This window comes from Mirounga angustirostris, unplaced genomic scaffold (assembly GCF_029215605.1).
Source record: "Mirounga angustirostris isolate CCGP_5_RB_7025 unplaced genomic scaffold, mMirAng1.0.hap1 SCAF_13, whole genome shotgun sequence".
NCBI classification, from domain to species: Eukaryota; Metazoa; Chordata; class Mammalia; order Carnivora; family Phocidae; genus Mirounga; species Mirounga angustirostris.
The window spans coordinates 96,493,424-96,521,329 of NW_026991721.1; the positions used below are offsets into that span (position 1 = coordinate 96,493,424).

General features: G+C 41.5%; 1 protein-coding gene across 3 annotated transcripts; it reads right to left on the reverse strand.

Moving 5' to 3' along the window:
• On the reverse strand, positions 1 to 27,141 carry PAFAH1B2 (platelet activating factor acetylhydrolase 1b catalytic subunit 2). Of its 3 annotated transcripts, none has more exons than XM_045894970.2 (6): positions 26,985 to 27,141; positions 18,784 to 18,871; positions 11,299 to 11,388; positions 9,670 to 9,786; positions 7,682 to 7,804; positions 1 to 3,323 (listed from the first exon to the last, which is right to left on the reverse strand). In XM_045894970.2, the coding sequence occupies exons 2-6, from the start codon at positions 18,862 to 18,864 to the stop codon at positions 3,045 to 3,047; spliced, it is 690 nt and encodes a 229-aa protein (XP_045750926.1). In that variant the 5' UTR covers positions 18,865 to 18,871; positions 26,985 to 27,141; the 3' UTR covers positions 1 to 3,044. The 3 variants fall into 3 exon arrangements, with proteins under 3 accessions (XP_045750926.1, XP_045750927.1, XP_064433472.1); XM_045894971.2 differs by having other exon boundaries at positions 18,774 to 18,871; positions 26,985 to 27,123; XM_064577402.1 differs by lacking the exon at positions 18,784 to 18,871 and having other exon boundaries at positions 26,985 to 27,126.
• Positions 27,142 to 27,906: the final 765 nt, after the last annotated feature.

The window sequence follows — 27,906 nt, forward strand, 5'->3', positions numbered from 1 at the left end:
TTTGAGAGAAATGTTTACATTTATATTGAAATATGCACTAAAACAGAATGAGTTCTACTAGTCAATGAAACTTCGCCAAAGCAGAATCACAAACTTCTGTTGGGGAGGTCCAGTCAGCTAGCAGCAGTGATCCCCAAGCAGGAACACCAAGGAGAAGCCTGGGAGACCCCACTCCAAAAAGCCTCCTTTCAAGAGACCCCGACTCACTTCTCCCACATGCACCCACACAGATTTAGGAGCGTGGACATGCTCCTCATTTTCATATATTTTTAGTTTCTTCTTCACTGCAATAAATATAAAATTGGCAATGCTCATACACCACAGCACAGACAATATTTCAGGCTTTAGCATACAACTGTAAACAGTGACTAGATTAAAAAAAAAAGTGTTTTTGTTTTTTAACAACAAGAGACAGAATTCTTAAGAGCAGGGAATGAGCTACACAAGATTTGTTTTGTTGGGTTAAGGTTTTTTGCAGAAGATTCTGGTTTAGATAGATGCCCCCAACAGTCGAAAAAGACCCTAAGTGGGTGCCAGACCACTGCCCGTGGCAGCCTAGAATGTGGAGGCAGCCAAACAACATGCCTTAGGTCACCCTTGGCAGTACGTCCTCAACCTGCCACATTCACAATGTGCCCACAGAGATCCACAGCCATCACTGGCTGCCAGCTAGGTATCGGGAATGGAGGGGCAAAGGAATTAAAACTTGCTGGGGGGAGGATCAGAACACCTCTGCTAGCTGTCTGGAAAGTTGGCCCCTTAATCACAATGACAACTAGGACATTTCACTTGGACAGTGCATTACATTTACATATACATGAGAAGTATAAAGAGAGAAATCCAAAGAGTAAGCATTAAGTTCTGTCACTATAGCGAACAGGGATGTTAATCAAAGAAAAACAGATGAACACTTTTTGCCCTAACGCAGTGCAAAGAAAGTGGGCAAGAAATGAAAGTGGACTCAGTATCTGCACATTAGCAATGGGTCAGACTTTTATTTAAAAGGCCAGTGGTTCAAATACTATTGCTTGAATAGCTCTGGTAGGCATAAAATGTAGTAACACCCGAGGTTTACACACATAAGCAAAGGAGCCGAAGGCCAGCTCACAAAGGGCTATTTGATCCTTAGTCAAGAGGGAAGCTAAAAGCGCATGCTGCAGGAATAACCTAACGGGTTTGTTTGGACGATAGTCCCGCCCTCTGACAAATGGAAAAAGACCTGGATGAGAATCGGTCTTTTCACACACAAACTTCTCCGCCCTCCTTAGAACTATGCCTCAGCTAAGAAAAAACCTGTCCTGATAAACCCAAGAATCTGGGCTCCTAAAAAGAGAGGGAACTTTAATGTGGGAAACGAGGCTAGTAAACATCACATGTACTTTGTCGTTAGTGAAGACATGATACATTCAGAAATGTATTAAAAAAAAAAAAAGGACTAAAAATAAGACCAAAAAAATTCCTAGAAAGACATTTCACAAGAAAAACATCAGCCCAAGTTCTATCCCTCTCAATCAGAAGTGGCTCTTAGCACAAATCAGCAACCCCCTCCAACTCACAAAAGCACCGACATTTGCCTCGCAAGCAAAACATCAAACATATTCCTTAGTCACTGAACTTGAATGTTAAGCTGAATCAGTGCAGAGCACATTTTAATAGGTTACTCCAATACCCACCTGGTCCAGTTTAAAATATTTGTTTGTAGATCCAGTTTGTACATATTCCAAAGGTATACTGAACAATAAACCATGTATTGTCCCATTATTTTTAAAATGGCAGTTCTTGAAGCTCAAGCAAAACATTAAGATTATAAAGAGCTCTCTCGAAAGAAATCCTCAGACCCTGAAAGTCAAACCAACCTAGTTCTTTTTCACTAAAATGGTGGGATCAGGTAGAATGCCTATTCTGAAGAGCAGCTCCATTTGTTTCCCCATGAAAAAGGCCAAATTTTTCTGGACTGATAAAATTTTAAAAACTAAGCCAATAAAAAAATAAAATATACACCCTAAGATACTATAAAACTTGAAATAATGTCAGGGCTTATGGAATGAGAAATAGAGTTCTGGTTGCCTTTTTTTTTTTTTTTCCCCAAAAGAGGAAAGTGTAAAACATTTGAGGGAAAAACAAAACAAACCAAACCAGAACTCCGAATCTGGACAGCACTACACAGACTACGCACAGAGCACCACACGAGAATGAGTTGCACATCAGTACTATCATCATGAGAGTAACTGGCTGGGGACTTATACTTCCAGCAAGAGCTCCTAGGTCAAAAATGTGTTAAAAGCTTGTAATGTCAACAAGGACCCCCCCAAAAAACAAAGAGGGGATGAGGGGAAATAGGGAGGAAAGGCTGCATGCATGGGTCTATTATAGACATGATATTCAGCAGCATAAAAATAATACCCTCCGTAGAGTCCCCCAAATGGGGCAAAACCTTTCTTCCATTGCTAAACATGGGAAAGATTAAGAGAATGGAACAAATTCACTTGTTAACCATAGCATCTCCCATATCTGAATCACAAGCATGTTCAATCTGATGCTGTATGTTAAGAAAATGTTGCGAATACATAGGAATAAAGCAAACTAAAAACAAAGGGCTAAATTATGAACTTTAAAAACTGGAAAAGACATCTGTATTAAAGCCAAGTAGGTATGGATCCTGATCGTTACTCTATATGACATAATCTATAGAAAGAAAGGCCAAGAAAAAAAAAATCTTCATTTTGTTCAGTCCTTAGGCTCGATGTTGTCCTAGGAAAAACTGTGATAATTCAATGAGTGTGTCACACATACAACTAAAAAGTCCCCTTCTGGTTTCAAACGAATTTAAACAACAATCTTCCTTGGCTAATTTGTCTCCTGTGTCAAACCAACCTTCTATGTACAGGACCAGTTTAAATCCCTCCTCCCCTTCAAACACTAGATATGAACATCCAGGAACATTCTACAATGCAAAGTGCCTTAGGAAAGAGAAGGATTCTGTAGTGCCAGTGATATAACTGATCTGAGGAAGCTGGGGTGCGAGTAACACTGATGGGAGCCAGTCAGGCGATGGTGGTTTGTTTCTCCTCAGGGGTCTCCTCCAACAACTGCATGATCAGTTCATGCAGGGGTTTGCAGATCTTGGCGTAGCCCCCTCCTGTGAGGTGCAGAAAATCAAACATGTCGTGGCAGGAGATGGCACCGTCCGAGTGCACGAAGCCCCCGTCTGTGTCCAGGAGCTGGACATTGGTGAGCTTCGGCAGGGAAACCTTGAGGAGCTGGTTCACCTTGGCATTCTTTTGCCTCAACGGGTTGGGCTTCTCACCTCGAGGTAACAAACCCTGGGGCAAAGCAGAGAACACAAGAAGAGAAGAGTCACTGGTTTTTCTCTACTGACTCATCTGTGATTTCTGAGATTCCTGGAAGAACTGCTCCATTTGACACTCTTAAAACTTTGATTTCTCAAACACTAGAAACTCTGAACTAGATTGGTTTCAATGACGGTTCTCTGACCATTTCTTCTCTGTCTCTTCAGAAGCACCCCTTCCTCCTCCTGTCCCTTAATTGTTGGTATGCTCCAGGGTCTTGTCCTTGGCCTACTACTCGGCCCACTCTGAACACTCTAGCCTAGAACCAAACTTCCCAAACCTCCCGAAGCACTCCCAACCTGACATGTCCAAAAGCAATTCATCATCTTCTCCCCACACTATGCTCCTTCCACATTCTCTGTACCAACCGATCATTCCGACCTCCCTGCATCTTTCATCCCACATACCTTATCTATTTACCATTGAATTACTCAGCTTTTGCATCCTCAATAATTTTCAAAACCTTTTTTTCTCCTCCATTCTGAGTGTACATGCTGCTATGGCTTGGAAACTTACCACTACTCTCTCAGTTAATGTAAAGTCTCCTGACTGGCCTTCCCACCTCCAGTGTGGTCTTCCCTTCAATTCATTCTCCATACAGCCATCAGAATCACCCAGCTCCAACGCACATGTATTTATGAATGCTACACGGAAACTACACTACTGCAGAAGACAAACAGTGGGAACAACTGTGGTCTAGACGAACCAAAGCCACATAATATCTGCTAGGATAAAACAGCTATTTTCTTAATTCATTTTTAACTTATGTTAATTATCTATCTTCAGGTAAATCACACGTCTGTCCTCCTACAGTCAATAGAAGTTCACCCTTACGTGTCAAGAGCAAGGTTTACCATCTCAAACTAGAAATGTCCTTTTACAGATGCTGATCCTATTATAAAATTATTGTCAGACAACCTTTCAATTGGTTTATAACTAGTGATTGCACACACCAAGTTATTCCTATGTAGGCAAAAAAATTTCTACCTACTTCTCCTACAGGCTATGGTAAGAGGACTTATTTTACAAAAACAGATTTTCTGGGGGTATTCTACTAAAAAAAAAACCTTTATGCCAAAGTTAAGTACTTGTTCATGTCTTTAATTCTTTTCAGCAAAATGTTGGAAGCTTTATTACCACTTTTTATGTGACTGTATAGTTCCAAATGAGAATTATAGATAATTATGACTCTGCTACCCTAGACCATCTCCTCCTATCCTTTTGTTAAGCGGCTCAAAAATTTCACAAAGTCAATCCTAAACCCTCATTTACATAACTGTTGAAGTATTAGGCTCTGCATATAACAGTTAACAAAAAAGAACTGCTTACATATCGGAGTCTTGCTGAGATATGAGCAACCAGGGAGGATGGCCAGTGAACAACAAACATACACTTTGTTCTGACACTCAAAGAACACCGTGACAGTCAAAGCCATAAAAAATGAGTAAGCCTTAAGAACAGGGCACCATACCTACTGGGATTTTCAAGCAAGGATGAGAAAAGCACCTTATGTATTTGCATAGCATTTTCCTTAATATGAGAATATCAAAGGTATGCCATGTGATTTTTCCCTATAATAATTAATTACTAAAATACTATCATGTTAAAAGAAACAAAAAAGAAAAATACCATGCTCCTAATCTCTTCACCACGTGACTACGGCAGACCCTTGAACAACACAGGTGTGGAGTGCACAGGTCCACTTATTCACAAATGTTTTTCCATAAATACAGTACTGTAAATACATTTTCTCTTCCTTATGGTTTTCTTAATCCCATTTTCTTTTCCCTAGCTTTCCTGTAAGAATACAGTATGTCATACATATAACAAGCCAAATATATCTTAATTGACTGCTTATCAGGAAAGCTTCTGATCAACAGACCATTAGTAAATTTGAGTGAAAAGTGGGCACCTGGGTGGCTCAGTTGGTTAAGCGACTGACTTCGGCTCAGGTCATGATCCTGGAGTCCCTGGATCGAGTCCCGCATCGGGCTCCCTGCTCGGCAGGGAGTCTGCTTCTCCCTCTGACCCTCCCCCCTCTCATGTACTCGCTCTCTCTCATTCTCTCTCTCTCAAATAAATAAATAAAATCTTAAAAAAAAAAAAAAAATTTGAGTGAAAAGTTATATGCAGATTTTCAACTGTATGGGGGTCAGTGCCCCTCAAGGGTTATCTGTACTTTAAGTAATTCTAACTATAATACACACACACTTTAATATTTGGACTTTTCACTTAAGTATGTCATAAATCTTGTTTCCACACAGCTCTTGTAACTGTCATGGGATCGGGGCTATTATGTTCAGTGACTTCTGCAATCATTCCCTCACAGAATCATTTAGGGCACTGCTGATGTTTGAGTGTTGTAGAGAACACCAGTGTATATCAAATTTAAAAGTCTGGTTGCAACAAAGACTATTTATGGAGGATTTATTCAGCAACATTCACGCAACAAATATGTCCTAAGCAGCTTTGTATCAGCCACTGTACCTCAGAGGTGGACTCTTAACCACAACCCTTTCTGGAGTAAAGCAGGGATATAAGCAAGTAAATTATATTAAATACCATGTAATAAAAAAATAAGACGTGGCTCCCCACGGGCACCAGTAAGAAAAACCCAAACTCTGGGTGCCTGGGTGGCTCAGTTGGTTAAGCGACTGCCTTCGGCTCAGGTCATGATCCTGGAGTCCGGGGATCGAGTCCCGCATCGGGCTCCCTGCTCGGCGGGGAGTCTGCTTCTCCCTCTGACCCTCCCCCCTCTCATGTGCTCTCTCTCTCAAATAAATAAAATCTTAAAAAAAAAAAAAGAAAGAAAAACCCAAACTCCTCCATCAAGGCACACAAATCCCTACGTGACTTGGCCATACCTCTTTCTCCTAACCATCCCAGCCTTAAACTTTATTCAATGACAGCCCTAGAATTCTTCAAGCACCCCCCTTCATTTGCCCAATAAACACACACAAGTATAAGACTTTCACCGTTTTTTTCCCCTCCCTCTGTCATGCCTTCTTTCCTTTCTCCATCTGTCTGGAGACCAATGAATTCTTTAAAAACTATAGTCAAATGTAGCTTTTATGTCTAAAATCCACCCTTTCTCATGGGACGCCTGGGTGGCTCAGTCAGTTAAGCATCCGACTCTTGGTTTTGGTTCAGGTCATGATCTCAGGGTCATGAGATCAAGCCCCACATCAGGATCCATACTCAGATCCACACTGAGATTCATTCACCCTCCCTCTCTCTCCCCCTCTGTTGCTCCCCCTGCTCGAGTGAACTCACTCTAAATAAAATCTTAACAAAACAAACAAAACCTGGGTGGCTCAGTCAGTTAAGTGTCTGCCTTCGGCTCCCGTCATGATCCCAGGGTCCTGGGATCGAGTCCCGCACAGGCTCCTTGCTCAGCAGGGAGCCTGCTTTTCCCTCTACCTGCCGCTCCCCCGTCTCTCTGACAAATAGATAAAATCTTAAAAAACGAAACAGAACAAAAAAAACCTATTCTCCCCTTAGCATACAGTATAATTACTCCTATTAGCATACAGTATGCTAATTCTCTCTTTGTATTGCTGTGCCCATCTACCACTAGACCAGACTGTGTGCTCCTTGAGAGGGACAATGTCTTACTCATTTTTGTATGTTCAGGACCCAGGACAGTGTCTTGTACATAGTGATCCTCACGTTTGTTGAATAAATGCCTACCTTCTTAACATCATCTCATTAAAGAACTGAATACATACCAGATTTCATTCAGAATTTGGTTTTGCTACGAGTATCTATAGGTAAACTTTCATACTTAAAGACAGCTATTTATCTCTGAGACGGTGAATATTTAATGCTTTAGCTCCATAAAGGGCAGTACTCTCTATTAGGAGTAAGACTATAAAGCACCCATTTTTTTGCTAACAGAATCTCTGATGTTTTAGAGAATTCAGAGATTCTAATAAATATACCACCTTTAACATATGAACAGTGGGACTGAACAACACATCTATGTTAATCCAAAGCCAGTCTAATAAAAAGAGACTCAGGACTAGGACAAGTTTCATATGTGATTTAAAAAATTATCAGAAGACAGTTAAAAAAAAAAAAAAAAAAAAACGAAGGCTACCTGAGACAACAACCTCTAAACAAGGATAAGCAGATAAAAGATGACTCCCTCAGCTGGTCTGGGAAATGATGAAACCAGTAAGACAATAGGACATATCAGAGAAGAGCCTCTCAGGAGTATCATAAACTGCTTTCACCTAAAGATTCTCTGTATTCATGAGTGATCATATTTCTAAAAACATTCCTCACCTGACCTAATGACATCAAAGACTACTGGCCCAAAGGCTACATACCAATACAATGATTTTGGCCTGCGGCTGCCTTGTGTTAATAAGTTGGACGATGGCCTCGATTCCACCTGCTACTTCTTCTGCCGTATTTTCATGGTTGTTTGTTCCTACCCAGACAACAATGACCTATAATTGAGGGAAGATAAAGAAAGCGGGGCGATGAGTAAATAACCAAGAATAAAGGAACGTTTAGATGAAAATCTAATATTTAGATAAAAATATTTATCAGTGTTTAGATAAGCATCTTATTTCAAAAATCAAAAGAAGGAAAGGTGAACTTGTCAAATGGTAGGGATAACTTCAACTGAGCAGCCACCTTCAAACACTGATTTAGGCCTCATAGATCTCAGGATAAATTCCAAGCAGATTAATTCCGAAGCAGTAAAACTACCCTAGGAGGAAATGACAGAATTCTTTCATCATTGTGGAGTTGGAAGCTAAGCTCTTAAAATCCAGAAACTATACAGAAAAGATAACAAATTCAACTGTATAAAAATAAAAACTCTGCATGTTGAAGAAAATACTAAAGTGAAATCTAAGAAAGCCAGGGAAAAATATTTGCAACTCCTACCATAGAAACTCCCTGACTACAAGTATCTTCCAGAAAAAAAAATAACAAAAGTACCCAAGGGAATGTAACTGGTATAAATGCAGTTATACTGAAGAAAGAGTAGCTGGGGAGGAAGCTGGATGAAGTTTCGAGTTTTTCCTCTTTAAAAAAAAAAAATTCATCTACGAGGTGGCTGTCACCTAGAGACATACATCTTAGTATACAACCCAACAAAGTAACTTTCCACCCTGTCACAAAAGACAGGAACATGGACTAGTTTTTCTATTAGAAAGGCCAAAAAATAGGGCTTCCTGGCTGGCTCAGTCAGTAGAGCATGGGACTCTTGATCTCAGGATTGTGAGTTCAAGCCCCACATTGGGTATACAGATTACTTAAAAATAAAATCTTAAAAAAAATAGAGGGGCGCCTGGGTGGCTCAGTTGGTTAGGTGTCTGACTCTTGATTTCCACTCAGGTCATGATCTCTGGGTCATGGGACTGAGCCCCATGTCAGGCTCTGTGCTCAGCATCGAGTCTGCCTGTCCCTCTTCCTCTGCTCCTCCTCCCACTCCCAGAGGCATGCACTCTCTCACTCTCAAATAGATAAATAAATAATAATAAATGAATAAAAAGGGGCGCCTGGGTGGCGGAGTCCATTAAGCACCCAGCTCTTGCTTTCAGCTCAGGATGGGTTCTCAGGGTCATAAGATCAAGGCCCGCACTGGGCTCAGCACAGAGTTGGCTTGCGATTCTCTCTCCCTCTCCCTCTGCCCCTCCCAGTCATGCTCTCTCTCTAAAATAAATAAATCTTTTTTAAAAATTAAAAAAAAATTTCTAAAGGCAAAAAATAAAATACTTTCAACAAAGCAACTGTTATCAACTTTGTTTTTTTTCTTTGTTTAGAGCTGAAAAAAATTACATGCACAGTGTGCCAACTCAGGACATTTATAATGTGTTAAGGTAGTGGGGTACACATTTATGAATATTTGTTCGTATCTGCTTCAAATTTTCTTCAGAAAAACTTGGGAGGCCTTGCTTACTAATTTGTTTATATGGTTAAACAGCTCCAAAATTACTTCTTGAAGTGAATCATGACACTGCCACCATGGCCCTCGTCTGAGCAGATTCCCCTGGTGCTGCATTTAGGCCTACAGAATAGCGTGCCTCATGAGCATCAAATCCCTTCCTACAGCTGAAGAAGACCATTATTAACAACTACAAATACAACCTAAGCAAGCAAAACACTGATTTCTTAATACCTATCTGCAATGTTCTTAAGCAAGGACAACAGCATCATTTATCTTAAAGGGGAACAAAGCAAAGACAGTAGCAAAATAATGCTTTAAAGAAGCAGTTTGTTTTTACTAGCAGTTTCAGACAATTTTCTACCTGGAAAAGACTCAAGATTAAAGATACTCTTTAAAACATTAGTTTCATTTCACCTTAGGTTTAATATTCTCCAGTTCTCCATTCTTTAGTCTCCACAAAACATGTCTTGTTGTATCTCCCCCAATTCCAAAATTTAGTGCATGAAGTGGGGAAAAAAGCTCTCGCCATATCTAAAAAGAGAAAAAAGAGCTTTATTTAAACTGAGTGGGAAATAAAATTCTTCCATTGCAATGTGTTGTGAGGCACCTGAAAGAATAATTTTCATTTTCTATATTCAAATGTAATGCTGCAAATCATGAGCTGCTCAGTGTTTGCAAGGCTCTGAGGATGGCACTGTATCACTCAATTCTTTCTATGATTACTTTTTTTTTTTAATGTATTTTTTACTTTATTTTTTAAGTAGGTTCCATGCCCAACGTGGAGCCCAAAGTGGAGCTGGAACTCAAAATCATGAGATCAAGACCTGAGATCAAGAGTCAGATGCTTAATTGACTGAGCCACCCAGGCGCCCCTCTATCACTCAGTTCTTAATGTAGTCTTCGACCTCAGCTCAAGAATGGAGTCACAATGCTGCCCGATGCCCGTCAGGAGGTTCCAGCATTTATACTCAAGGTGCCAACTCAGTAAGCTCTCCTTTCCCTTTACTCATGCATCAAAATGAATAGGGTGAAGTAGAAACATGAGATGAAGAAATTTAGAGCGCTGGAGCCAGAAAGGAATCAAGCTATCTTTTCCTTTAACTGCCCTGGAAGAGTGCAAATCTTAAAAAAAGATGTGGAACACAAAATATGGGGCACCTGGGTGGCTCAGTCATTCAGCGTCTGCCTTCGGCTCAGGTCATGATCTCAAGGTCCTGGGATCGAGCCCCACATCAGACTCCCTGCTCGGCGCCTGGGTGGTGGAGTCCATTAAGCACCCAGCTCTTGCTTTCAGCTCAGGATGGGTCCCTGCTCGGCAGGGAGTCTGCTCCTCCCTCTCCCCCTGCCTGCCATTCCCCCTACTTTGCTCTCTTTCTGTCAAATAAATAAAATCTTAAAAAAACCAACTGAGCCACCCAGGTGCCCACAGATTTTCCTTTTTTTACATCCACCCAATTAAACATCCAATTAATGTTTGTATTTTCACCCATAGCAGATGAGTATCTCCGATTCACCACAGTGTTACCTGCACACTGGCTCCAGCGCTCTAAAAATACGCAAATATGCAAAATAAGGGGCGCCTGGGTGGCTTAGTCAGTTAAGCATCCGACTCTTGGTCATGATCTCAGGATCATGGGATCGAGCCCCACATCGGGCTCTGCACTCAGTGTGGAGTCTGCTTGGGATTCTCTGCCTCCCCTTCCCTCTGCCCCTCCCCCTCCTCCACATTCTCTATTAAATAAATAAATAAATCTTTAAAAAAAATATATACAAAATAAGAAAATGTAAAACACAGTAAGACTGTGTGGCATTGTGTGGCAAAAAAGGGAGCTGAGTTAGAAACAATTCTGAATTTTTTGTCTCATCATGCATGGTGGCACAAAGAATCCCATTATGGAGGTCTGACCTCCCTCGCACTCTGAACTAGAGCTTCTCTAAACTGTCATGAATAAGCCTACAGATTCAGCTCAGAGTGAAAGTTTGCTAGCGATGAATGGATTTACTTTGGTAGCCAAGACCCACCCTCCCCCCTTCCACCTTTACCTCATATTGCTGCATTAACTGCACCATGGAATCCCCCACAAACAGTACATCAGGCTCTTTGTCTTTACAGTCGAGGACAAATCTGTTGTGCTGGTTCGAAAAAGGAAGAAAAATTAGAAAACTGGCATTTCTTTCTCAGTGAGAGGTCTTGGCCTAGACAGAACAGTTGTCCAACCAGTTACTCTGCTGTTAAACATTCTATTTATTCTGTCTGAAATAAACTACTGAGATTTTCTTCCCACCCTTACCACACTGATCATTCTAATATGCTAAGAAAACTGGAATTCTATTGAAACCAGAATGGAAAAACACACTTAACATGTTTTTTAGAAGTTTATCTTTTCCTCAAACTCTTTGAAAGATAATTTCAGACACACAGAAAAACCACAGTACAATGAACACCTGTATATCCTCTGCCTGTATTCAACAATAATGTTCTCCCATATTTGCTTTATCTGTTTGTGTTTGCTGAACCATTTGAAGGTAAGTGGCAAATGCTATGGTTCTTCACCTTTACGTATTTCAGCATGAGTAAGGACAGTCTCCTATAAAACCACAAAACTATTATTGCATCTAAGACAATGAACAATAGTCCCATAGTCCCATAATATTCAGTCCATATTCAATTTTTCCAGTTGTTCCAAGAGTTGGATAAAGTATTATAGCTCTTTTTTTGAACTAGGAACCAATCAAGAATCATGTATCTTATTTGGATGTTTTAACATGGCCTTTGAAAATGCCTGTTCACCTCCAACTCTGAGACAATGGCAAAGTGGGAGTCAATCCTTTCTCAGTCGAATCCAAATCTATAAGCAGTGGTGACCATGACCTAGTCCTAGAGTACTTCTCTCTGCTGCAAGGGCACAAGACACTTTTAAAATGGATTTTACTCATCAATACTAAAGGACTCGCTATTCTCTGTCAAATAAATAAATAAAATCTTCAAAAAAAAAATACTAAAGGACATAGCTGAAGTTTCTATATTCATCCCTGAAATAAATGTACATGATACTCTAGGCAACAGTCTTTAACCCAGTTCTAGGGAAAGGTCTGAATGCTGTTCCTTTTTCTCAAGCTCTACATTCAACGATGCTTTCCTTAGGAATTAAGTTATATTTAAGTGTTTCTGCTGCTAAATATCTGTGCAGGTAACACTGTGGTGAATCGGAGATACTCATCTGCTATGGGTGAAAATACAAAAATACTTCTGGAAATAATTTGACAATTAAAAGAGCTCCTCCGGGGCGCCTGGGTGGCTCAGTCGTTAAGCGTCTGCCTTCAGCTCAGGTCATGGTCCCGGGGTCCTGGGATCGAGCCCCGCATCGGGCTCCCTCCTCTGCAGGAAGCCTGCTTCTCCCTCTCCCCCTCCCACTGCTGTGTTCCCTCTCTCGCTGTGTCTCTCTCTGTCAAATAAATAAATAAAATCTTTAAAAAAAAATAAAATAAAAATAAAAGAGCTCCTCCTGTAGAGTGACAGGATTTGATATAGATTTTCCTTTTTTTTTTTTAAAGATTTTATTTATTTGACAGAGAGAGAGACAGCGAGAGAGGGAACACAAGCAAGGGGAGTGTGCGAGGGAGAAGCAGGCTTCCCGCAGAGCAGGGAGCCCGATGCAGGGCTCGATCCCAGGACGTTGGGATCATGACCTGAGCCGAAGGCAGACGCTTAACGACTGAGCCACCCAGGCGCCCCCCTTTTTGTTTTTTTAAGGTTTTATTTACTTGAGAGAGAGAGAGAGAGTCCAAGTGGGGGAGGAGCAGTCGGGGAGGGAGGGAATCTGTCCAGCAGAATCCACATTGAGCACGGAACCCGACTCGGGGCTTGACTTCAAGACCCTGAGATCAGGGCCTGAGCTGAAACCCTGAGCTGGATGCTTAACCAACTGAACCACCCAGGTGCCCACAGATTTTCCTTTTTTTACATCCACGTTTTGTGTAAATAAACTTTTTAAATTACTACTTTTTCAATAAGTATTTTTAAACTGAAGAGATAAAATGGGCACGAATAAAACCATAGCTGGTGGGGCGCCTGGGTGGCTCAGTCGTTAAGCGTCTGCCTTCGGCTCAGGTCATGATCCCAGGGTCCTGGGATCGAGCCCCGCGTCGGGCTCCCTGCTCAGCTGGGAGTCTGCTTCTCCCTCTCCCTCTCCCCCTGCTTGTGTTCCCTCTTTCGCTGTGTCTCTCTCTGTCAAATAAATAAATTAAAATAAATAAATAAATAAATAAATAAATAAATAAAACCATAGCTGGCGAGTAGGTACACTTCCACAACACTTCTCCTCTCCATTGTGGTACTACAGTGCCAACTACCTCTCAAAACCGGTGAAATAGTTCACAGTTCTAGAATGTCATGGAATTTAAGCTCTGCTGTTCTAAAGGTTCTGGTACTCTATGTTTTCTTTTTAAGTCTAAAAGTAGGTACAATAAGTTTGGAAAAATAGATCAAAACAAAACACTTAGAATTCTACCATCTTAGCCCAGTAACTATCATTTGGGCATATTTTCCTTTTTTTTTTTCCCCCCACAGGCCTCCCTAACCTTTTTTTAAACAGTTGACTCACTATGTGTACCTCTTTCTGGCACAATAGCTTTGGGGACAGAACAGCCTATGTTCAAATTCTAGCTTGCCTACTTTCTAGTCCAGAAAGCATATAACTAGTATCACCCTTAAAAAAACTTAATATGAAAAATATCAAACGTACACGAAAGCAGAATAGGGTAGCTCTATTTTTAACATCTTGAGGAACCTCCATTCCCTTTTCCAGAGTGGATGCAACAGCTTACATTCCCACCAACAGTGTAGGAGGGTTCCCCTTTCTCCGCATGCTCCCCAACACTTGTTGTTTCCTGTCTTGTTAATTTTTGCCATTCTAACTGGTGTAAGGTGGTATCTCATTGTGGTTTTGATTTCTATTTCCCTGATGGCTAGTGATGTTGAACATTTTTTCATGTGTCTGTTAGCCATTCGTATGTCTTCTTTGGAGAAGTGTCTGTTCATGTCTTCTGCCCATTTTGACCTACAGAATCTCCCACAGTCTGGATTTTGTTGACTGTATTCCTATGGTGATCCTAGTGGACACGTTCATCTGCTCCAGGTATTTCCTGATACGTGGTATGGTATTTTGGCAATGCTTCATAGGAAATATTATCACTTCAAAACTTGTTTTGAAATAATTTTAGATCTACAGAGGAGTTGCAAAGATAGTACAGTATTCCCATATACCTTTCACCCAGTTCCCTCCAATGTTAACATCTTACATAAGCATGATACATTGGTTAAACTAAGAAATTAATATTCATAAATAGTATCAACTAAAATAGCTTACTCAGGGGGCACCTGGCTGACTCAGTCAGTAGAGCATGGGACCCTCCATCTCAAAGTTCTAAGTTTGAGCCCTGCATTGGGTGTAGAGATTACTTAAAAATAAAATAAAAATCTTAAAAAAAAAAAAACAGTTTACTCAGATCTCACCAATTTTTCCTCTATGTCCTTTTCCTGTTCCCAGGACCAATTCAGGGTATCACATGGCATTGAGTCTACATGTCTCCTTGGTCTCTTCCATCATGGGACAGTTTCTTGGTCTTTCCCTGTATTTCATGTCGTTGACACATTTAGTAGTAGTCAGGTGTTTTGTAGAATGTCCCTCAATTTGGGGCTGATTATTTTGTCACGAACACACTGAGGTGATGAATTATTCTGGAAGCCTACCATGGAGATGATGTGTGTGCCCTTGCTATATCATATCAGAGAGGAGTACACAATATTAACATGACTTATTACTGGTGATGTTAACATTGATCATCTGGTTAAGGTGGTGGTTGCCAGGTTTCTCCAATATATAGTTATTTTTCCTTTCCATACTGTATTTGTTAGAAACAAGACACTAGGGGTGCCTGGGTGGCTCAGTTGGTTGAGCGTCTGCCTTCGGCTCAGGTCATGATCCCAGGGTCCTGGGATCGAGCCCCGCATCGGGCTCCCTGCTCAGCGGGGAGCCTGCTCCTCCCACTCGTGCTCTGTCAAATAAATAAAATCTTAAAGAAAAAGAAACAAGACACTAAATCCAGCTTTCACTGATGGGGAATTAATAAGCTCCACCTTCTGGAGAGAGGGGATATCAAAAAATACGTGGTCTTATGTTAAAACCACCAAGGTAATTTCCAGGGGGATACTCCTGAGGCTAGGCAAATATACTCTCTCTCCTTAAAGGTGTGCCTACTAATTTTAGTATTCACTGATGGACCTTCCCTACAGTAATTATTACCATGGTGTTCAAATGAGGGTTTTCTTTTCCCTCCCTCCTTCTACATTTATTTATTGTTAAAAGATTTTACTTTTACGTAATCTCTAAACCCAATGTGGGGGTCAAACTCACAATCCCAAGATCAAGAGTTGCATTACATGCTCTACTGACTAAGCCAGCCAGGCTCCCCTACATTTATTAATTAAAATTATTATCTTTTCCCCTGTTCATCAATTGTTTATTTATAGCAAAATGGATTCATGAATATTTACTTTATCCTTTGAGTTATAAACCAATAATATCATGATTTATTATGTCGCTCAAACTGTCCAACTTTGTACTTGGGTGCTCTTTCAGGTTGGCCTCAAGTGGTCAAAGTGAATATCATCAAAGAGACAAACCAGTATCACTGGTCTTCTATGAGATGTGCTAAGGACACTTCTCTTCAGTGATATTCTTGCCATACATCTTTTTTTTTTTTCCTTTTCTTGAGTAGTTGCTCTCTTGCACTACAAGATGCTACAGGTTCATCTTTTATTTCCTTTGTTCCAGCTGTAGATGCAATCATTTCTCCAAGTAGCCCTGATTCCTTTCACTGGAGAAAAGAAACCAAGATCTGAGCATATATTTAATTATTTAGTAAAGTTATTCTTCTATACAGGTTAAAAAATTTTTTTTAAATATTCCTGTTTTTCTTCCATTTGACTATTTTTTTCTAGTCAATGCTAATTATTTAAAGCCTGCTAATTTATGCCAGAACAACAAAGACATCTAGTTCTAGTTACTACTTTTAATAAAGTTATAAATGGCCTAAACGTTCCTAAATATTTGTACCTAAATGGTATTTTCATATATAGCAAAGAAATACTATTTATAAAGAGGAAAGAGGCACCTAGATGGCTCAGTCAGTTAAGCATCTGACTTTTGTTTTTTTTTTTTTTAAGATTTTATTTATTTATTTGAGAGAGAGAGAATGAGAGACAGAGAGGATGAGAGGGAGGAGGGTCAGAGGGAGAAGCAGACTCCCTGCCGAGCAGGGAGCCCGATGCGGGACTCGATCCCGGGACTCCAGGATCATGACCTGAGCCAAAGGCAGTCGCTTAACCAACTGAGCCACCCAGGCGCCCAAGCATCTGACTCTTGATTTCGGCTCAGGTCATGATCTCAGGGACCTGGGATCAAGACCTGCATTCGGCTTTGCACTTAGCATGGAGTCGGCTTGGGATTCTCTCTCTCTCCCTCTCACTCTGCCCCTCCCCACCCCACTCAAGCGCTCTCTAAAATAAATGAATAAAATCTTAACTAAATAAAATTTAAAAAATAGGGAGGAAAAAACTATAGCTACGCTTTTAACATGTATGATACACTGCAGAAAAATACAAAAACATACTACTTACAAAAAGTTTAAAAGCATGCAAAAATACTATAAATACAGTTTAGAAATTTAAGATATATGTAGTATGTAAGCACATGAAAAAAAAACCCACCAAATTTAGGATACTGGTTTGGGGACAGGGAGGTGGGAAAGAGAAAAAATGATCAATGAGAGGTATACACAGAACATCAATTCTATTAGCAATGTTTTATTTTTTTAGGGTGAGTGGTAAATACACAGAATGGCCAGTGGATTTCATAATACTTTTTAAGATATAAATGAACTGGGGCATCTGGGTGGCTCAATCAGTTAAGCGTCTGCCTTCGGCTCAGGGATTGAGCCCTGCATCTGGCTCCCTGCTGAGCAGGAAGCCTGTTTCTCCCTCTGCCACTCCCGTTTGTGCTTGCTCTCTCCCTCTCTGTCAAATAAATAAATGAAATCTTAAAAAAAAAAGAGGATATAAACAAACTAGGAAGATTAAGAATAACCATGCAGCTGATCCATATAAAAGTCAAAAAAAAGTACTTACTACCACTCAAAATTAGCTAGTAGACAGACTGATTTTTAAGTCTGGGAAGACAAAAACAGAAGTAGACAACTATCAAGAGTATAAACAGAATCACTAAATACTAAAATGCAAAACTCTGGGTACTTAAAATCATATAGAACTTGTTATTCCAAAGAGGAAATATGGTTGGAAAGCAATAGATGAAGGTTAAATACAGTTATGGTTAAGTGATAACAGCTTATTAAAAGGCAGCTAAGAATACAAAGGAGACACAGTGCTACAAAACAATGGAACACATCAAGAAGACATAGGAACCCGGAGAGGAGTCCCACTTGCTAAACCTGGGACAATGTGAGCTTGAAAATTACAACGGATTATAACGCCCTGGAAAGAATAAGAACTATGAGTCCACACCATAATAAAGAAGAACTGGTTTAGGCCAACAACATCTTCAGTGATCAAAGTTAATCACCAATAAGACAAACCAACACCATGTACCTTCTATGTGACGCACTGAGGACATCACTTCACTGATACCTGCCAAAAATGTGTAATCTGAATCTTGATTAGGAGGAAAAAGATAACCCAAATTGAGGAACATTCCGCAAAAGAAATGGCCTATATTCCAAACTGTCAGTGTCATGAAAAACAAAGGCTAAGCAATATTTCAAAGTAAAGGAGAATAACAAGACAGGACAACAGAATGCAACGTGTGATTGCAGACTGGGAGGAAAATTGACATAAAAACATTGGGACAAATGGAGAATTGTGAACATGGCATGATATCAATGTTAAATGTCCTGGCTTTAATAACCATTCTGTAGTTTTATAAGAAAATGTCCTTATTAGAAAATGCACTGAAATATTTAGGGGTGAAGGGGCATGATAATTGCAACTTCCTCTCAAATGGTTCAGAAAACACTGGATGTTGGTGTATGTGCACATACAAATACAAGCAGATATGAACAGAACCTTCAGGCAGATGTAGCAAAACGTTAACTAGCAGGTTTGGATGAAGGATATAGGGAGTTCTTTCTAAAATTTTTGCACATTTGTGTAATTTTGAAATTACTTCAAAATAAAAAGCGCTTACCAAAAAAAAAAAAAAAAAAAAAATGCTGTGGAGACACTGTTATCTTTCAAGAGGAACAAAGGGCAATGACTATGCTTTCAAAATATTCCTCTGGTCCAACATCAGGCTAGTGATTAGGTATGACATTAGCGTAACATTAGATTTTTATTTAAAGTAATGATTCTTATTGACCATAAAAATGCATGCACTTTTGTGGCTTTGGTCAAAAGAGTCTGGAAAACTGAAGAGACTCATCTTTGGTGAATAATACATACGCACTTCCTTTTACCTGAGACATCCATCTGTCATCTCCTTGAATATCTTCTGCTGCATGTGGAATAGCTGCTGGGTTTGAGTCCCCTTGGCTCATTCTATACCTGAGGGGAAAAATGTCTACGTCATGTTTCATTCATTAACAGGAACGTTTGTTGCCACTTAAATATTACATGCTAGGTTTTAAATAATAATTTAAGTCTCATTGTGGCTTTGCCTAGAAATGAAACTGGAGTTTATTTTCAGTAGACGTTGAGTTCTAGGACATGACTGCTTAAGTCCCATGAATATCTAGCATCCTCAAACTTCCAGACAGGTTCGAGTATCATTTAGGAACAGTGCATTACAATGAAAAAATCTGCTCCAAGTATATACTTTACATCTACATTAATTTTTCATAATTACATGTTAATGCAAGCACCAAATGACATAAGGGATCAGACACTTAAGAGTTCAATGAAACCTGCATTAGAGGCTTTTAGACTGCTCCAGTTAGACACTGGAGAATTGCTATAGCCTGATTAGAATCCATTGGTTACTAAATATCACACAAATAACTACTACAGATTGTGACAAAACTAGTCATAGGCTTTGGCACTGGTTTTTGACAAATGTTTACTAGGTATTTTATTTTTGATAGGTATCCACCAAGAAAATGTTATTAATGACGAGTTCAAATACGGCATCTGAGAGTGGAGAAGGCGTAAGCGAAATTCAGAAAACCTAGAAATGCTAATCTAGAAAGACAAAGACACCAGACTGTTTTCAGTCAACTCTGGAGAATACATACTAGAGACATCGGGCTCAAGAAATCACTTGGCATATACAAAGAATGGTGAAAAATAGGAAAATCTGGGGTTTTGTGGCTTAAAGAGGACCATTCTCTTTTTCTTTCCCTTGCTATCATCAAATACAGCTAAGCTTTCTCTGAAAAAGGACTGAGTTCTATTCATTCAATAAGTATTTACTGAGTAAACAAAACACACTAGATTGGCATAGCAGTAATTTTTGAGAATCAGAAAGTAACAAAGCTCTAAATGTGAAAATATACCTTTATTCATGAAAAATACGTTATAGAAGCAAACCAATGTTTTAACACTAACTTTGCAAACCAATTAGTTCCACTCTAAATGACACTAGGTCTAAGAAAATTAGGCTTAGGGTTAAACCCGTATCTAACTCGAAATGTAAAACATCATCCACACCCTGTGTACAGACCTTCCTCAACTTATAATAGGATTACATCTGGATAAACCCATCATAAGTTGAAAATATCCTAAGTACGGGCACCTGGATGGCTCAGTCCTGACTCTTGATTTCAGCTCAGGTCATGATCTCAGGGTCATGAGATTGAGCCCTGTGTGGGCTCCAGGCTCAGCAGGGAGTCTGCTTGAGATTCTTGCCCTCTCCTTCTGCCCCTCTCCCCGCTCGCATGCTCTCACTCTCTATAATATAAATAAATAAATCTAAAAAAAAAAGAAAGAAAAATCCCAAGTCAAAAATGCATTTAATACACCTAATCTACCAAACAGCATGACCTAGCTTACCTGAAATGTGCTCAAAACACTTCTATTAGCCTACAGTTGGGCAACATCATCTAACACAAAACCTATTTTACAATAGAGTACTGAATATCTCCTGTAACTTACTGAATACTGTACTGGATGTGGTAAACAGAATGGTTGTCCCTGTATCGGATGCTGACCCTCATGGTCACGTGGTTGACTGGGAGCTTCGGCTCACTGCCACTGCCCAGCATCACCAGAGGATCCTGTCGCATGTTGCTAGCCCAGGAAAAGATCAAACTTCGAACCCTGCCCTGCGCGTGCGGGGTGGGTCGTGTGGGGTGGGGAACCACCCTGCCCTAGGTGTGTGGGTTGGGTCCGGTGGCTTTATGATAACCACCTGTGACCAACAAAGAATAACTAGCCCCTAAAAAGGAAGTAAGCCATCGAAGGTGTTATAAATAGAGATGTTTAAAGGATTTAAGTTCCCTGGTTAGCTTTCTATAAAAGACCAACCTTAAAGGCCCTTGTACGCAACCCTGTGGGGACCCCCTCACTCTTGAGAGCTTTTTCTGTATCTTCAATAAACTTTATTCACATACACACACAGAAAAAATCAAACTTCGAAACTGGAAGTACGGTTTCTACTGAATGCATACGGCATTTACACCATTGTAAAGTCAAAATATCATAAGTAGAACCATTAAGTCAGGGACAATCTGTATATATTTATTTAGATTACTAAAATTTGCAACTATCAGAAAATAATAGCTATCTATGAAGGACTACATATGCCATGTTTTTTATACATACCACTTCCAATCCTTGCAAAACAAAAAAACGAGGATCAGATAATTTAGGTACTTTGTGCAGTAAGTGAAGGAAATTAGGTTTGCTTGACCCCAGTAATGTCACATCTGGCCCACTAATTCACAAAGCAGTTCATGCTGACTCCCTAAAGAGGCCTTGTATCTTTTTTTTTTTTTTTTAAGATTTTATTTATTTGAGAGAGAGAGACACAGGAGAGAGGGAACACAAGCAGGGGGAGTGGGAGAGGGAGAAGCAGGCTTCCCACCAAGCAGGGAGCCCGATGTGATGCGGGGCTCGATCCCAGGACCCTGGGATCATGACCTGAGCCGAAGGCAGATCCTTAACAGCTGAGCCACCCAGGCGCCCCGAGGCCTTATATCTAACCGTTTCACCCCAAAAACATAAACTACCTGGAGCTAAAAACATCAATGTAAAATACAAGAATTGGGAAGAACTGCAAGATGAATCTGTATAGCTCCAATCAAATTATGGTATCTGGTTGAGGCTTCACTGCCTGAGAAAAGTATGGGAAAATTAAAAGATTCATAAAGGACAAAGAAAAGGGGAGCCTGGGTGACTCAGTTGGTTAAGCGTCTGCCTTCGGCTCAGGTCATGGTCCCAGGGTCTTAGGATCGAGCCCCACACTGGGCTCCCTGCTCCATGGGAAGCCTGCTTCTCCCTCTCCCACTCCCCCTGCTTGTGGTTCCCTCTCTCACTGTCTCTCTCTCTGTCAAATAAATAAATAAAATCTTTAAAAAAGGAAAAAGAAAAAAAATGATTAAAGGAGATTAAGACAGTCACATAGAAACCTTTAGTTTTGGGGGCACCTGGGCAGCTCAGTTGGTTAAGGGTCTGCCTTTGGCTCAGGTCATGATCCCCGGGTCCTGGGACAGAGCCCTGGGATAGAGCTTCTCCCTCTCCTCCCCTCTGGTGCTCTATCTCTGTCTCTCTCTCTCAAATAAATAAATCTTAAAAACAAAACATTTAATTTTAGGTGTTTTTTTTTTTTTAAGGATTTATTTGAGAGAGAGAGAGAGAGAGTGCGCACACATGTAGGAAGAGGGAGATAGTTGAGCAGAGTCCTCGCTGAGCTCAGAGCCCACTTGGGGATCGATCTCATGACCCTGAGATCATGACCTGAGCAGAAACCAAGAGTCGGATCCTTAACCGACTGGGCCACCCAGGCGCCCTGCTTTTGTTTTTAAACTAGTAAAACATTCTATACGTTCCATACAAAAGTTTCTTTGGGTCTAAATTCAATTCTAGATTGAAGTCTGGCTATTCAGGTTAAATCTGACATGGTGCTTAACAGTAGTTTTAATTTTAAAAATAGCTTTCTTTCCTGCCGATCATACAGCTGTTATTAGCCTTAAGACAGACAAAGGGCAACCAAGTTTTCCCACCTTATGGATTTCAAAATTACATATATAATGTAAAGAAGTACAGCAACAAACAGCTTCACTTTCCACTAATTCAAAAGACTATTTCCTAAATTTTTAAATAGATTTTCTTCTTTACCTTTTTTTAAAAGGGGGGAGCGGCAGAGGGAAAGGAGGAGAGAGAAATTTTTAAATTTTTTAATTAATTTTATTTTTAAAAGATTTATTTATTTGACAAAGAGAAAGGGTACAAGCAGAGGGAGTGACAGGGAGAGGGAGAGGGAGAGGGAGAAGCAGGCTTTCTGCCAAGTGGGGATCCCAGGACCTGGGATCATGACCTGAGCCGAAGGCAGACACTTAACCAACTGAGCCACCCATGTCCCAGAATCTTTTTTTTTTTTTAAAGATTTATTTATTTATTTGAGAGAGAGAGACAGAGAGAGTGGGGGGAGGGGGAGAGAATCTCAAGCAGACTCTGGGCTGAGCAGGGAACCCAACTCGGGCTGGATCCCAGAACCCTGAGATTATGACCTGAGCTGAAACCAAGAGCTGGACGCTCAACCCACTGAGCCACCCAGGCACCCCTTAATTTTTAAAAACCCAACTATTTCATTAGTTTGTTGTCATTTGTTTTCCTACCTGGAGAGACACTTAACATGTTAGGTATTTTTGAGGTAAAAGTTAACTGATACAAAATTAACTGAGAGACCACTACTGAAACAGAGAAGAAAAATCTGTCCTACTCTCACTATATGATTATATAATTAAACTATTGTTCCTGGGGATTGTTTAAAGAACAAGGGTGACAAACTGCGAATATAAGGTACCTTCATAATAACACGTATTCTAATATATCCCTCATCACTTAAAAGACAAAATGCAGGCACTTCAACTTCATTTCAGTTCTTGGGATTCCATATTCGGATCTTGAAAAGCTTAAAGAATTTTGACAAACTGGAGGGTGTCTAGAGGAAAGGAGCCAAGCTGGTAAGAAATTGAAAGCCTGTCCTATTAGAAACAGTTGAATGAAACAGGTATGTTTATAATCTGTAGAAAAACTGGTTAGGGAAGAGGAAGAGAGGACATAAATAACTGCCAAACTATTTGATGATTACTAGGAGGAGATATTACCCTTATTTTGCATGTCCCCAAATAGGAAGGTAAGGCCAGTGGATAGAATGTACAGTTAGACAAATTTCTAACAAGTATGACTACAAAATGACATGGCCTGTCTCTCACAGATTCCTCCAATGGAGATTCAAAAAGAGGCAAGCTGAATCCCTAACAAGAAAGCATAAAGTGAACTAAAGCATGAGTAAAGATTGGTCCAGATTTGTGGTGCCCAAACATCTTTAATGTTCTAGAATCTTTTTGAAATGTGTCTTATTATATATTTACTTATAAATTAAATGTCTAAGTTACTGTTAATCTATATATTAAATATTAGTAAAGTTTACTTTTTCCTTTTACATAAAAAATAAATGTACGAAGTTCTGAATTGTTTCCTGTATTCCAATGGTTCATCTTCTGCAATCCCCAGGGAGTGCACATACTCTACTTTCAAGACCAATGGTCTATTTAAGCTATAAAATCTTTCTAGATCTAGGATTCAATTCACTAACATGGATTTTCAGAGTTCCTCCAACAGATAAATAACTGTTGTAAAATAATAATCACAATTAAAATTAAGAACTTACTATTTACAAGACACTGTACTAGGCGCTTTGTTATTTAAATAAAACTGAAGCTCAGAGAGATTTAAAGAACCTGCTCCATGATGGGGAGAGCTGAAATTGGAACTCAGGCTGCTATACCTCTAAAGCCTATCATTCTTGAGCAAAGGGTGTCAGGCTCGATATAGAAAAGCCACGATAAATTCTCATTTATTAATCTGATTCACCTATCTACCTTATTATTACTAACCAAATTTAATGGCATCCTGATACCCTGAGCAAAACACTTTCATCTTGGTACTAAATTTCTTCATGGACAAAATGAAGAAATAGGGACAGAGAAACCGAGGGAAAAGATGTCACTTATCTAAGGCTACCAGGCAGGTAGAATTGAGAGAAGACTGCAAAATATTCCCAATTAGCTAGTCTTTTTTTTTTTTCCTGTAACTATGAATACAAGGTCATCCTTCCTCCTCAACAAGGGCAAAGTATCTGAGCAAAAATTTCTTTGTGCCTTCAGACACTTGGATTTTGTATTGTTTTGCTAAATCAAATTCTCACAATACAAAGTAGCTTTCAGTTTTACTGATGGCTATGGATTGATAACATCCTTAAAGAGCAGGTAAAGAAAAAGTGAGCCACAAACCCATGCAACCTCCTAAGAACGAAGCTAGAAATGTACAATCTAGGGATCTATGCATTTAGAAGATTCAAATAATTTGGGAGTCAAATAAAATAAGCTGTTGAATTCTTTGTAAGAGAAATGAAGAATGAATCAGGAGCTATCCAGAGTACAGCCTGTGATAGGACACAAAAACCTGAATGATTTTGGGTTTCCTGCCTCAGAGCAATACCATACGCAGCAGTATTCGGAATAGTGAAGCTGTAATCAGTAACGTAATAAAAAAAGTACCAATAGGGAGGTGGATTCTGACTCCCATTTCACCTTCCTGATTCATAATAATCCCTTTGGGGGGGATTATTTTAAGTCACTAACTTCTGATCACAAACAGCAGGTTCAGTTAGAGAAACCAAGGAGAACGGAGATAAAGGTCTAAAGAACAAAAGTTTCGTTAATTTACCAGGAGAGACTACTCCAGGGAATCTCTGATTGTCCATTAAAATGTAAATTCTTTGGAAAAATGAGGAGTAAGCAACTTGCACAGCACTTCCCAATTTTCCTGCATTTTCTATCTTCTTTCTACCTTAACTTGGACTATAACGGTGAACACCAGAATTTCCAGATACTTACACCAGTATGTGGTGTAGCTGGTGTAGCATGTTTAATCAGAAACCAGTTCCAACAACAAAGAAATATAAATTCTCAAGCTCAGCTGGATCTTTAGTTTAACCAGGAAACAGAGGGAGGAGAAAAGTTGCGCCAAGAATTAAAAGATTTAGAATGTGTCCACTCTAACCTAAGCCTCTTCATTTTGCTTCAGAGGGAGTTGGCAGCAATATTCTGAAAGGGAAGAAAAGCCTCATCCAGAAGACCCTGCCTCAGTGGGCTGGCAGGTGGGTCCCAGGGTTCCAGCACATCCATAATTTATTATCAAATGCCCGCCCAAGCCAACAAATTAAAGCACAATGATTTCCTACTCCTCCCCTGCTCCCCCACAAGGAGGCAACCTTTATATCAGAACAATGTGCCCAGGAGAGAATCTAAAGACACAAGGCTTATCCAAGGCAAAGCTGTATTCAAATGCTAAGGAGAGACCACACTCTGTATTTTTTCCTTCTTCTTTCTCCATACCTTTATCCCCCTCGCCCCAATTTAAAACTGTACAAAATGAGATCCTAGAGTGGGTGCAGATGATCTTCCCTTTCTCTGCAGACACACTCTAAAAAAGAGCCAGAGATTGAAGTGCTTGCTTTTCTTAAGGTCCGTGCGTAAGTCATGGAAAGCAACGCTGGCTTGAGAGCTATGGGAAGCAGAACAGTGAGTCACCATGCAACGGGTATATCGCAAACCTGCAGGCCAGCAGGTCTCGCTCCTGTAAATGGACATGCATGGACCAAGTGGAAAAGCACCAGAGAAAATCTGTCCATTGGCCTCTTTAAGCAGCTGGTTGACCTTGGGCAAATCACCAACCTTGCTGGGCCTCATCTCTAAAATGAGGGGCTGGGCAACATGGCCCTCTAAGAAATAATCCCCTCGGAGCCCTGACAGTCTGCGGGTTTTTGAATACATTAGGGGAAACGGAGAAGTTTCTAAAGAGTTGACATTTTTCAACAAAAAGGGGAGGAAAAAGTGCTCGGTCAACAAGCCACCGAGTAACGGGCCTGAGCCCGGGTTAAAGGCCTCTCCGACCGGGGAAAGGGGAGGGAGGGTCAGAGGTTCGGGCGCGGGGATGGAGGGAAGAGGCAACAGCTGAGACCGAAGGCAGAAGAGTTGCTACAAACGCGGCTGGCGGCGGCGAACCGCCGGCCACCGCGAGCTGGGGTGCCGAGAGGCCTGCTCCAGGGGGTGGGCCGGGGAGGAGCGGCCGCCCCGCCACCGTAGTCCCCCTGCACCCCTCCCCTGGGAAAGGCGGGTGGAGACGGCGGCCAGCGGCGGAGCCGAGTCGGCAGGTTTGGGGGTGGGGTGCCGGCGGGAGGCTCTACGGGGGGCGGCGAGCGGTCCGGGGAGTGCCGGGGACAGCACGGGCAGCTGGGGAAGCAGCGCTGGGCCGCGGAGAAGGCGCGCGCGCGAGGTCCCCCGAGGGTCGGCGGGGGGGGGGAGGTGGCGCGGGGGGAGGGGCCCGGACAGTGGGGGAGGGGAGGTCGCGGGCCTCTCACAATAACAAATCGCAGGCCCTTCCGACCCCCACCTCTAAGCCTCCGGTTCCCCGCGACCCTGGCTGCACTCACTCAGGCAGAGGGTCCGTACGGGCCCCAAGCGGCTGCGGCGTCGGCGGGTGGCGCGTCTGTCGCTCGCTCAGTCCCGGCGGCCCCGCTCCGGCGCGTCCCTCCTCGGGCCCCAGCACCAGCGGCAGCGCCCCCACTTCCGGTTCCCCTGCCACTCAAGCAAATGGCTTCCGGAAGTCCCGCCTCGTCCTGCGCGGCCTCCGCGTGGCTCCTCGCTCCCCGCTTTCCCTGTCTGCGGGCACTCACTGCTGGCGCTCAGGTGCCCCGCCACGCCCTGCGAGGTTCCCCGCATTGTTCTCTGTCCTGCCCTCTTTTTGCACGTAGTCTGCATGAGGTGCAAACTGTCTTTCCTTCGGCTGCATCCCTCAATCCTGCGTTAATGTCGCCGCGGAGTGGAGATGGCATTTGGGACAATGTGGCGTGACCTCACACTGACGCCATTCCTCTCCCGCCCGGCCAACCTGGCTTCTTTCTCCACCCCGTGGAATCAACCAGATTGCTGTAACTGGGAGGGAAATAGGCCCCAAGGTTAATGAGACAGTCTGCCACATTATGAGTGGAGTTTGTTTCTGTGATGAATGGACGGGTGTGGGGGGACCGCCTCTTAAGGTGATACCATAGGGGGCTGGCGGGTCAGCCCTTAACAGTCCATCCAGTTTAGGGGAAGACACACATATACAAAGTCAACACTAAAAAGAGTACATGCCAAATGCTATATAAATGCGGGACCTGTAAGAGGAGAGAGGGCGGGCGAAAGATGTGCGCCGGCTTATGGCAGCGAGAGGTTTGGTAGAGCACACGCCTGAGCTGGCCCTTTAAGACTTCATTCAGACCTACGCCAGGTAGTAGGTAGAGCCTCCCAGCGCTCTGATACGATGGGGGGCAAAGGGGGCCGGCGGTAATTTTGCTGAGAACACCTGTTAAG

Bases quoted from the DNA above. Each gene is read 5' to 3' on its own strand.
- PAFAH1B2 (XM_045894970.2), bottom strand. From the start codon at position 18,864: ATGAGCCAAGGGGACTCAAACCCAGCAGCTATTCCACATGCAGCAGAA. The intron at 11,389-18,783 runs GTAAAAGGAAGT...TTTTCGAACCAG, and splicing joins ATGACAGATGGATGTCTCAG to CACAACAGATTTGTCCTCGA. The intron at 7,805-9,669 runs GTGAAATGAAAC...CCTCAATTATAG, and splicing joins TGGAGAATATTAAACCTAAG to GTCATTGTTGTCTGGGTAGG.